General features: G+C 37.8%; 2 protein-coding genes across 2 annotated transcripts; both read left to right on the forward strand.

The window, feature by feature from the left end:
* The first annotated feature begins 245 nt into the window (after nucleotides 1-245).
* On the forward strand, nucleotides 246-2,466 carry LOC137711432 (putative GPI-anchored protein At4g28100). Its single transcript, XM_068450675.2, has 2 exons — nucleotides 246-1,129; nucleotides 2,008-2,466. Exons 1-2 carry the CDS (start codon nucleotides 485-487, stop codon nucleotides 2,353-2,355), a joined length of 993 nt encoding a protein of 330 aa, XP_068306776.2. The 5' UTR covers nucleotides 246-484; the 3' UTR covers nucleotides 2,356-2,466.
* A 4,812-nt stretch (nucleotides 2,467-7,278) lies between these two features.
* LOC137709830 (protein MOTHER of FT and TFL1-like) lies at nucleotides 7,279-9,689 on the forward strand. The gene is made up of 4 exons (XM_068448815.2): nucleotides 7,279-8,096; nucleotides 8,223-8,284; nucleotides 8,423-8,463; nucleotides 9,212-9,689. The coding sequence occupies exons 1-4, from the start codon at nucleotides 7,842-7,844 to the stop codon at nucleotides 9,430-9,432; spliced, it is 579 nt and encodes a 192-aa protein (XP_068304916.2). The 5' UTR covers nucleotides 7,279-7,841; the 3' UTR covers nucleotides 9,433-9,689.
* Nucleotides 9,690-12,493: the final 2,804 nt, after the last annotated feature.

Here is a 12,493-nt window from a genome sequence, read left to right on the forward strand (position 1 = left end):
GTACTAAAGGTTAGATCTACAAAAACATATCCACCACATGTGACTTAGTGATTGGAAATGAATTTTAGGTATATATTTCATACAATATGTCTTGAGTTCGATTTTTTATGCTAGTGAATCGCACAATAATGGTTAGTGAGAAACTGAAATATCTTTGTGAGTCTTTCTAGTCCCTAAAAAAATAAACTGTCGTAACGATATCACCCGCTGATCCTCTAAATAAATACAAAAATAATAATAATAACGCAGAGCCAAAGATAGCAATCTAGTAAACAGCCAACCCATTCCCAACCCCACACCATTTCCTTTTCTTTCCTTTTCCTTCATCTCCTCCAACACACCCACCACTACCTCCATCCACTTTAATTTCTTCCACCCTCCTCCTCAAGTGCTCTGTTCAGTCTGTTGTTGATTGATTGTACCAAATTTTTTTAAAAAAAAAAAAAAAAAAAAACCCAGAAACCAAAAGTACAAACAAACCCAAATGTCCTTCACCTTCTTCTTCCTTTACATTCTCTTCCCTGCCTTCCCGGGTCTACCCAACCCGGACCCGGCTCCCGTCCAGTCATTCCACCCGGCCCGAAATCCATCCCCACCCGCTACAATCCCTGCATTCCCAGAACAATCCGACTTAGCCGGGTGCCCGCTGGACCTCCCCAATGAGCTCTTCCACGGCATAAAGTCTGCCTGCTCCGCCACCAAAGGTGACTCCTCTGACCACCTACAGCGAAGCAGGTGCTGCCCTGCGCTCGCGGCGTGGCTCTACTCTGCCTACTCTGCCAGCGCTCTGGGCAGAGTAGGCAGGGTGAGCCCAGCAGTGGCGGGTCAGCCTTATGATCTGCCACTGCTGCCAGACGACTCGGAAACTTGCGTTGAGGACTTGGGACAGGCACTGAAAACAAGAGGAATTGATCTGATCAAGCCGAATGAAACCTGTGATGTTGTGTATTGCTATTGCGGGATAAGATTGCACCCCTTGAGCTGTCCCGAGGCGTTTTGGGAGAACGAAAGGGGGAAGCTTGTTGGGGGTGCGAAGGTGAAGAAGTTGGAGAGAGATTGCTTGAGCGGCGGCAATAATGGGTTTCCGGGTCTTGGCGGCTGCTCCAAATGCTTGCACAGTCTCTACAATGTAAGTACATTTCTTTTGGAACTGTAAAGTTTCAGTCTTTGTTTGATTTACCGTAGCTGGTTGGCCTGCATTTTTTGTTTTTATTTCCAAAAAAATGAAGAAGAAGAATAATTGATTAGGGTTCCTTCTGGTTCTTCTCCCTAAAGCTCCATTATTGAGAATTGGGAAAGTGTTTTCTTCTTTAGATTACCCTCTAGAAACAGTGCTAGACGCGCCATTACAGCGAGTGTAATACATGCAGTCCATATAGAAAGAGAAGATTGTCTGGGTATCGGATTAGGCTCATTTCGATTTCACCTCAAACTATCATCAGGGCCAACAATCTCACATTTATATTAATATGTGGTGATATTAAATTAAACGGATCTTAACTCATTAACAACTCAATAAGTTGATTTTCCACCTCTAGGTTGTATTTACGTAACCATAGGTTACTGTGTGACACATATACAAAACTAACGCACCAAAATAATTATCAAAAAATTCTACACATGTCAAATTGTAATTTGTCAAGAATATCGACATAATGAATCTATTTGCTACAAGAATAGGGTTATTTGAGAGTGTTTCCTGGCCTACCTTTATTTATTAGGAAAACTAATGAAACTGATTTGAAAACTTTGAGTTTTAATTAAAATGACAAAAAGTTGTTGTAAATAAATAGTTTCAGGAGTGACTTTTTAAAGTAAAATATCATTTTCGTTAAAAATGAAGAGTACAGTAAGTGTTTCGTTAAAACTCTTTTATTTATTTCGGATTTTTCTTGGTTTGGATTGAGAATAGTTAGTTAGGTGCTTAATGTGTAACAGTATTTGTACGGTAGCATGAATTTGATTTTGATGTTGCACCTACCAGTTAGTAAATTTATTTTGTATCAGCTTAACAAGAAGAAAACTTCCAATTCAAGCAAATTAGGGGACAGGACCACCAAAATGCACAACAAAGATTGTCAGTTGATGGGTCTCACTTGGCTCCTTGCCAAGAATCGGACGGCTTACATCCACACGGTGACATCCGTCTTCCGGGCTTTCATGGTAAGCGCCGACGGGTCTGATCCTCGGTCGTGCACGCTCAACAGCGATGGAATGCCTCTTGCCGTCGATTCTTCTCAAATTTCTGAGCAGTCCTCATCCAACATCCTTGCAGCTTCCGTCTTTTTCTACATTGTAATGTCACTTTCTTTGTTGTTTATGTTGCAGCTTACCCTATCCTCCATCCAAAACTAGCCAAGGGATTCACAAAATTTATGAACCATGGCGGATGGGATTTGTGTATTTTTTTTATTTTAAATGTACTATGTAATTGTTCTACATTTTATGACATGCCCAATTGCCCCATGCATTGGATGCTTCATTCATTTATGGGCAACGAAAAGAAAAAGAGAAAAACTTATATAGGGCAGTCATATTACGTGTTGTGTCAAAATGCTCCTAATCCTATCCTAATTGTGGAGAGAGACTACCCTGCACCCTTGGAATGCCATCATGGCGTTCAAACGCTATGGCATCGATCCCAAAGGTTGTAGGCATGGGCGGATCCATTCATGGACCCAAGACCACCTGAAAGTCCGAAGAAGCGTATGCGAGGACTTTCAAGGACCACCGAACACTCTAGTGGTGCACATGGTGAAAAAGAGAAGACCACCATAATTGTGCAGAAGCTGGTAGTAGGTAAGTCATTCACTAAATTGCAAGAGATGTCGGCAATACGTTACCCGCACCGAAGATTTGATCGGCAACTATTGGGAGGAATTTTTGTCCAAAAACTAGTAAGCCATATGTGGGCCAACGTTTAAAATGTCCGAAAGGGCTGCTGTTTTGTATTGAAGAGACAAATTATGGAGACTGCATGTAACTTGCTTGGTGGCATTATTTTGGTGACAGTTGTGTTCTTCACGAGATATTTGTGAAATGTCAACGTCGCCCAACGAGGGGGCCTTTGTCTTCTAGGGTTTGCATAACGCTATAAGCATAAGGTAAGGAATTGAGCTGTGGAGCCTATGTGCATATAGTTTATATGAGAATTTAATTTGAAGATTTTTTAGTAAACTCTGGTGTATCGATGCATAGGTTATAGATAGTGACAAAGCCAGCAACTTAAGGAGGTGCGGCTGCACCTCCGGTCATCGAAAAACTCCATGAAAAACGAGAAATCCGCTCCTCTGAATCTAGATGGAAGGTGTTTGACGAAATTCTTGTATAACTTATAGCAAGTATACTAGAATTTTCGATTATTTTAAATATAATGAAATAAAAAATCTAATTGCTTGAAGATTTTGGAAGAAGCTTTTTGAAAAGTGCTTATCCAAAAAAAAAAAAAAAAAAAAAAAAGGGATACAACACTGAAGCATTTTTAACGTTGTATGCCAAATACGATAGAAAAAGTTTTCACTGGTTCGAAAACAGTTTTATTCATTTCAGATACAATTCAAAACCAGTGTTGTTTCTAAACTAACTAGGCCGAAGTATTGTAACTCATAATTGATTCCATTACATTGCCTTCGTCTGATCCATTTGTATGGTGGGTTGGGCTTAAATGGGCTAGGCTCATATGCTTTGAATGCTCAGTCAAGCCATCGTATCCATCATGTCAAGACTTGTCTGTCGGCGAAGAAAACGTTTTTCACATTAACGATGTCAGAATCGCTTTTAATTTTAAGAAGTAAATTTAAATATTTATTATGGTTAAAGCTTTATTCAAACTTTTTCTTCATCATCAATTGGTTGACGAAGGATTCAAATTTAAATAAAGTATTATTAAACTAAGCGCGAGTTAAGATTTATTTTCCAAACTTTAAAATGAAATCAATCTCACATTCAGAGGTGAATCCCGGGATCACCCGGAGTTTGAAAAACATACTTGAGAAGGTCTTTCAAGGACCTTTCGAATGTTTTATACGAGTCCCTTTTGTATATATTATGTTTTTGATGTAATACATGTTAAGCATATCTTGAGGTTGAGTCAACAACACTCAACAAACTCTCTCGATATAACTCATCATATGTTTTTGGCATACGTCGATATTGTTGATATGTGTGCAACAGAGTTTGACTGATGACAACAAGCACATCAAGTATTCAACGAAATATCTCAACGAATAAACTGAAATTTATTTTGCGCACTCATGCTATATTTCTATTTAAATATTTAAACCTTTAACACTTAAACTCTGAAGATTCGAATTCTGGATACCACCGCTTAGGACTACAACTCTTCTCTAGCCCAGATTATTTCTTCAGTTTTTATTGGTTTTTTATGAAAATGTGTAATAATTACTATGATATTTTCTTCAATTAGCTAAAGAAATAACTTTGAACTTTATTAGGCATGCACAGGCCGATCGGGAAGTGTAGGCAGGAATAATTTAGTGGTCCTACTAGGCTACTCCTATAAAAGCTGAAAATGAAGTGATTATCCAGTAGTTGCCATGGAAAAGTATGTCGTCCAAGGCATATTTTCACTGAACAGGACTTCACTGCTGAAGAATCAGCAGCATCCCATGCTGATCATCAATTACGGCTAAACACGTGTTCAATCATGATTTGTGATCAACAAAGAGTGCTGTTGATTCTTTCAGCAGCCAAGTTTTATCCATTTTCACCCGGGTGTGCTCAAATAAAACTGAATGCCCTTGTTGTTGTCCGACATGCTCCTATTGGGACTTTAGAATCTGTTGGGCACTGTTTGATAATAACTGGGGCCCCTTACTTTATCGTCGTAATTTCAGGTGGGTGAGAGCAGTGTGTCTGTCTTTTCATGTTTTATTATTCCTCAGTGAGAAACGAAGTAATTTAGTATTGTGTTCAGTTCAAACAAATTTGATTAAGGTCTTTCTTGCTGGGCGAGGGCTATGGACAATGACGGATTCATGATTTTAGTGTAAAATATTCCATTTTCTTTTAAATTGAATAGTGCACAACGAGCAAAAAAATTCAAAATTTTCAGTTCTACATTTCGTTAAGCATTTAGTCTGCATGTTGTTCTCTGTTGAATATGTTACGTGCATGCCGATATATGTCAACATATGAAATGTTGTCGATAGGTCTTGCATAATTTCGTCATGTGACTTTGTGACCCCATGTTGAGTGGTGATGATGCATCTTGCAGGGGGATGTTGACGTGTCTAGTCGAATGTTTCCGAAATATGTTGAATATGCAATTTCCTACCGAACACTTAGTGGACACGAAAAAAGTACTGTATCAAATATTTCAAAATGGTTCCTAAGGACCTTCACTAGCTTTTTCCTAACCTTAGGAGGGCATCAATACCACCCCAGGTCATTTCAATTCAGCAAGGCTATTCCTTTGAAACCGAACTAGTTTGAATAAATTACAGTAGTTTAAAATATCATCGAGCAAAAGAAAAACACATCGATTGCCTTGTTTGTTTCTTATTTTTTGTCAACCACAATTCATTTTCAAGTGATAAAACATAATCATTTGTACCATCTTTTTAGTAGAGGTATGACCTGCTAAAACATGTGGATCCCATCTTTATTAGAGACAGTGGTGGAACCAGAATTTTAAACTCGGGGGGTTCCAATTATAAAGGTAAAAAAAAAAATTATACACAAATATAACACTGAAAATTTAAATATAATACATTTCATTTAAAAATCATATGCAAAACAATATTACAAATTATAAAATCATAACTCAAGCGTCCATTACGAGGTTTCATAAGTTACTAGGAAGTATCTAAGTTATTGATTATCTAGTATGAACCACTAAATTTAAAACACCGGTCAAATAAAACTCTCTCCAAACTCCCATTATCTTTCTAACCAAACACACCGTTTTTCTCTTTTACTAGTTTCCAAACATCCACCTTCTCTCTCATTAAGAACAAAGTTGTCATACCTCCACCAACCACCTCAGTCCCCATTCTCCCAAAGCCATGGCAGCTCCACCCCCAAATTTCACCAACCTATGACAAATCATATCCATTTTACTAACCTTATGAAGGAAATTTCACCCATAAGAAAAATTACTAAGATGGTTGAAATAATTTGGGGAAATTTGGGCTTATGTACTGCCCCCGCCAGATGACAGAGAAAGGTTGGAGGAGAAGTGGGTGGGACCGACGGATGAGACAATGGCAGAAACAAGGAGGAGAAAGGCATGAATGGTCCCTATTTTCTTTCTTCTTCGTGCGGGGTCATCTTCTTCGAGAAGAAGACAGCCACTGCAACCTGCAACCTACAACCTGCACAGACCTTATGCTCGAGTACGAGGGGTCCCTAGAAAATTTATAACAACGATTTAGGATCGCTGACGGGTCATGGAACCTCCCAGGTCCCTATGTGGATCCGTCATTGATTAGAGAGATGATATAAATAGATGGTAAGAATAACAATTTTGCTATCTTCTAAAGCCATCTCCAATGGAGACGACTATAGGGTTATAGGCCAAAATCAGCTCGAAATGCTCCAAAACTCAACTCCAATGAAGGGCTGAGCCTATAAAAAAGGGGACCCACAAGGCCAAGTTTTAGCCCTTTGGCCATTCTTAGCTAGCCAAGTAGCCCGTTTGAGGGGCTTTTGTTTTTTTTTTTTTTTTTGGTTTTAGACCGAATTTAAAAAATTTAAAATTTCTAATTGTTTTCCTTTAAATACCTAAGCCATTTTTACACTATTTCTCATATCCATTTTATTTTTTTGTAGGCTCACATCCCTTTCATAAAACATCACTCCCTTACCTCTTCCAATAATCTAAATTTAAATTTTCAATATTTTTCAAATGGCCACATCTTCAACCAAGAGATAAGAAATCCAGAAACTTATTCATTTAGCGACAAGTGACCCTCAAAATATGTCCGGAAACCTTATTTTAATATGATAGTTTAATTCAATTAACCATTAAAATTAAAGAACAAACTTAAAAAATTAAATCATTGAGGGGCTAAAAAATAGCCCCCCTTGGTTGTAAATAGTATATAAATATAGTCTGACACTGTTTATTAGAAAATAATTTCTTGGAGAATTGTAATCTTGACAGAGGTTATACATAGCCCATTCAATTGGAGATGGCCTAAGACATAATTTTCGCAGATCTCTACATGTTTAGCAAAGCAAGTTAGGACTAATGTAGATGAATTTTATGTAATCATCCAATTATTTGTCAAAATAAAATGTACATGCAGAGAAAATTATTTTCAATAAAGAATCTTTTCTGGTCATTGCTGACGCAAATTTTTATTACCAATTCAACAACCCTTGAACAAAAAGACAATCCAGAGTGTACAGAAGACAAAACCACAACCAGAACCAGTAGGAGTTGCAAAGAAGGCCGAGTTCCAGTGCAGTATGGCTCACATTCACAAATCTGCACCACATCTCAAAACGCACTGATTTTTCCCGTAGGCTCCACGAGGGTGTTTGTCCCGACCTGGATTCATGCTTATCTTGATGTTGCATGAACCATGAAGGGTCTGAAAGTCCTCACTGTTGGCTAATCCACGTGTACGGTGGTGGGGCCTGTAACGGACGGAAGAGATTGGGCCATCTGAACGGTCAGGATGGTGTTTCAACCCTAGTGTGGTTGTATACGTGTTGCTCTCTGCTTTCCTTTGCTTTTTGATGGCCTATGCATGCACCATAGATTACACATACTCTAGAGAGGGCCCTCAAGAGCCCATGTCACTTTTACACTACTATATAAACCCTACTCCTCCTCCTTCCCTCACCACCAAAAGCTTTTCTTGCTTTTGCTCATGCATTGTTTAGCTTTCCTTTTCTTCCTAGTTTTTGCTCCTAATTTCCTTCCTGATCTCATGGCTGCCTCCGTTGATCCTCTCGTCGTCGGCCGAGTGATCGGCGATGTCGTGGACATGTTCGTCCCCACCCTGAGCATGTCAGTCTACTTTGGTTCCAAGCATGTCACCAATGGCTGTGACATCAAACCTTCCATGGCCATCAACCCCCCAAAAATCACCTTCACTGGTCACCCTGGCGAGCTCTACACCTTGGTCCGCCCCTTTTCACTTGTGCACACCTAGATCAACTCGATCCTGTTGCATGCATGAGTTAAATTTACACATTTCACATTTTTTGTTTTGCATAAATATGTACACCTAATAAAATTGTTCATGCAGGTGATGACTGACCCTGATGCTCCGAGTCCGAGTGAGCCAAGCATGAGGGAGTGGGTCCATTGGTGATGATCAACTGCTTCTTCTTCTTGCATGAATTACTTTTTAATTTATTTACCTTAATTTTACAAATTTTGTTGTCAATAATCTTTCTCAATTGGACTCACAAAAATTAACTTCATGCACATTGTTTATGATTTCAGGATCGTGTCTGATATCCCTGGAGGAACAAACCCTCTCAGAGGTAATTTACAAATGCCAAGAGAAAAAATCTTCCTAACTTTTTACCGTTTTCAAATCTTTAAGTTTATGGTTGCAGCTTTTTGCATGCATGCAACACAAATATATATCTCTATATATACACACACACATATATATACACGTATATATACACATATTTTCGAGCAGAAAACTTTATTCCATTCTTTCATTTTCGAGTAGAGAATCTCTGGCAAACACTCGTTTCCAAGCGGAATCATTGACATGCATGCATTTCTCTGGCTTTGAATGTTTTGAGATTATTTCTCGAAAAACCATGAATCTTTTGCTTCTATACCTCTTAAGCATCCGTTACTAATTAGCCGCAAAACAAGCCAAATTTGATTTGGTACAACAATTTTTCAAAAACCACGTGTCGTGTATATTTTCCTTATAGTTCATAATATTTTTGCTATTTATACAAATTAAAAATAAAATAGTTTTAAAATTTCTTCCTAAATGGTGTTTTTGTCCTTGCATATATAGCAACACGTAGTTCATCCTTGAAACACCTTTGCTCCTAGTGACACGTATATGCCACTTGTCAAGGTTACCTTGTTGATGTGGTAACCTCTCCTCCTGTTGCATCCACGTGGCACAATGGTTTCGTTACCAAGCTCTCTAATTAATTTTGATATTTTTTTTAAATGAATAAAAAATAACATGAAATAAGAGATTAATATGAGCTAACAAATTGACAATCAATAAATAAAATAACAAAATAATTATTTCAGGGAAAGAGATACTGCCGTACGTTGGTCCGAGGCCACCAGTGGGGATTCACCGCTACATTCTGGTGCTGTTTCAGCAGAAGGCTCCGGTGGGGTTGGTGGAGCAACCACCCTCTCGTGCCCATTTCAACACCCGCTTCTTTGGGGCGCAGCTCGACCTTGGACTGCCGGTTTCCACCGTCTACTTCAACTGCCAGAAGGAGCCAGCAAACAGGAGGCGCTGAGCGTTTCCATAGAGGGGATGGTGTGGTGGTGTTTCACCAAATAAGAATATAGATTAGTGAATAAAAAATGGGAGTCTGGCTTTAATTAGAGTGTGTAATGAAAGCTGGCATTATTTATAATAAGTAATGTGCAAGCATGTTAGTTATATGAAGCCATCAAAGCTAGGGTGGGTGTTTCTCCTGGGGTTGGGATTTTCGGTGCGTTTGGTATGTATGTGCAGAAACTGTCTCACTCTTAATTATAAGTCTGTTTCCTATTTCAATTGGCCTTTAATTTGAAGATTAAATGATGCTGTGGTGTTCATTGCTTCTAATTTAAGGTTAAGGAATGGATAAACGAGGGATAATGACTTAAATTTCAATCCAGTGGTAAGGATGGATATAACATATATTGTGGTTAGAAAGAACCTTCTTTGCATGTCGGAAGATTGTTTAAAAGAAATTTCAAATTACTATGGTCAGAAACAACTTTTTGCACATGTCAAACACTAGTTAGACGTAACGTTGATTGAGATAAGTAAGGTCAGTTAGACGTAACGTTGATTGAGATAAGTAAGGTGTTACGTCTAACTGAGATAAGTAAGGTCAGTTAGATGTAACGTTTACTAAGATAAAAAAATAACTTTCTATGCATGTTGAACGCTTGTCAAAATAAAATTCACACAATAATTAAGACAACATTAATATCGACAAAAAAATTGTTATGCATGGCTGACGTCTGTCAATGAAGAAATTTCACAATTACTGTAGTCAGAAATAACTATTTGTGCATGTCGGACGCTTGTCAAAATGAAATTTCACAGTAATTAAGGCGACATCACTATCGAGGAAGAAATTTTCGCGCATGGCAGACGTTTATCAATAAAGATATTTCACAGTGATCAGAAAGAACTTCCAATGCATGTCGAACGTCTGTCAAAAAAGAAATTTTATGTTACTGTGGTAAAAAAGAACTTTATGTGCATGTCGGATGAATGTTAAGAAAGAAATTTTAATTAGGACAATTACAGATGGAATCAATAGCGAAAGAGAGCTTTTCACGCATAATGAAACCCTATTGTGGAAGAAAAATTTTCACATACCGGAAGCATGTCAAGTATGAAAGTAATTTTCACCCTCGATAACTCTTATCAAGAAATAACAACTCCCCGAAAGAGACAGCGAACAGGAGGCCCTCAGCGTTTCCATTGAATGGTGTGGTGGTACTGTTTCACCAAGGATTGGAGTCTGGCCTTTACAGGGACTTTAATTTGAGTGTGTTTTAGTGGATCTTGTATCTTTTGTAATGTAATATGCATGCATGTTAATTATATATGAAGCAAGCAGATTAAGCTAGGGTGGGTGTTGGGGCTGGGATTTTCGGTGCTTTTGGTATGTATGTACACAAACTGTCTCACTCTAAATTACAAGTCTTTTTCCTATTTTAATTGGCCTTTAATTTGGAGAGTAAACAAACTAGTCATGTTTAGGGTTAATTTTCTTGCTCTAGTTTAAGGTTAAGAATAGAAAACAGGGCATAATGACTTAATTTCAATTTAATGGTGAATATGAACGTAATGTTTATTGTGATTAGAAATAACTTATTATGCATGTCAAACGCTTGTAAATAAAAAAATTTCACGTATATCGAACGTATATGAAAACAGAAGCTTCACGCATATTGAATGTTGGTCAGAAAAAGTATTTTTAATAGAACTATATACATACACTAAGGGGTAGAGGATTTGGTGAAAAGGAAAAAAATGTTTGTAATTTCAGTCTTATTTCTAAGTTTACAGGGAAAATTGAACCCAAGTGGGCCTTTCATTTGGGCTTAGTCATGATCTAATATTAAACTGCTTCAACTTGAACAAAGAGGGCTAGCCGCTGGCCCAAGACTCCTAGTCAAAGGCAACCCTGGTCCTTGACCTTCTAGGCTTCAGCTAGTGAATGGAGTGGGCAGTCTAGCTCGTCATCACTTTGCTTTTCGTGCGGAGTTTATGGCAGTTGCTATGAGCGCAGCAAGAAGCTGCTAAAACCCTGCACTTTCATGAGAGACAGAGAGAGTGAGAGAGATGACATACCAGCTGATGAGGTTAACGGTGCTGTACCACGAACCGAGGGAATGAGGAGGTTGATGTCCATACAAAGCCCTCGTCAAGCAAAACAGTGTTACTAATACCTCAACTTTGTTTCCAGGTTCACCTTGGTCTGCTTTCAGTTCTTAACTAGCTCAAATTACTTACTTTCTTGGGAATAATATGATTTATCACCAAAATTCATCTCTATTAATTGATTCATTACTTATAAGGACATACGTCTCTAAGAAATTCATTGTGCCCTCTCTTTTTTTAATAAAATTTACCATGCACTCTCTTTCTTTTTTTTTTTCTTTTTTTTTTTAAACTGAAAATGACTTGATTTCAATTTGATGTTAAGGATGGACATAACGTTTATTGTAGTTAGAAAGAACTTTCACGTTTATTGTAGTTAGAAAGAACTTTCTTTGCATGTCAGATGACTGTTAAAAAGGAAAATTTCATATGTCGGACGATTGATAAAGAAGAAATTTCTCATTACTGTTGTTAGAAACAACTTTATGCACATGTTAAATGCCAGTTAGATGTAACGTTTATTGAGATAAGTAAGGTTAGTTAAATGTAACATTTACTGAGATAAGTAAGACCAGTTAGACGTAGGTAACAAATAACTTTCTATGCATGTCGGACACTTGTCGAAATAAAATTCTCATAGTAATTAAGATAGCATCAATATCGAGAAAGAAATTGTCATGCATGACTGACGCCTGTCAATGAAGAAATTTTACAATTACTGTAGTCAGAAAGAACTATCTGTGCATGTCGAACACTTTTCAAAAACAAATTTCACAATAATTAAGGCGACATCACCATCGAAAGAAATTTTTGTGCATGACTGACACCTGTCAATGAAGAAATTTCACAATTACTGCTGTTAGAAATAACTATATGTGCATGTCGGACGCTTAACAAAAAGAAATTTCACAAATAATTAAAGCGACATCACTATCAAGAACACAATTTTCGTGCATGACTGACGTCTG

This window comes from Pyrus communis, chromosome 6 (assembly GCF_041283825.1).
Source record: "Pyrus communis isolate YQ-2024b chromosome 6, ASM4128382v1, whole genome shotgun sequence".
NCBI classification, from domain to species: domain Eukaryota; kingdom Viridiplantae; phylum Streptophyta; class Magnoliopsida; order Rosales; family Rosaceae; genus Pyrus; species Pyrus communis.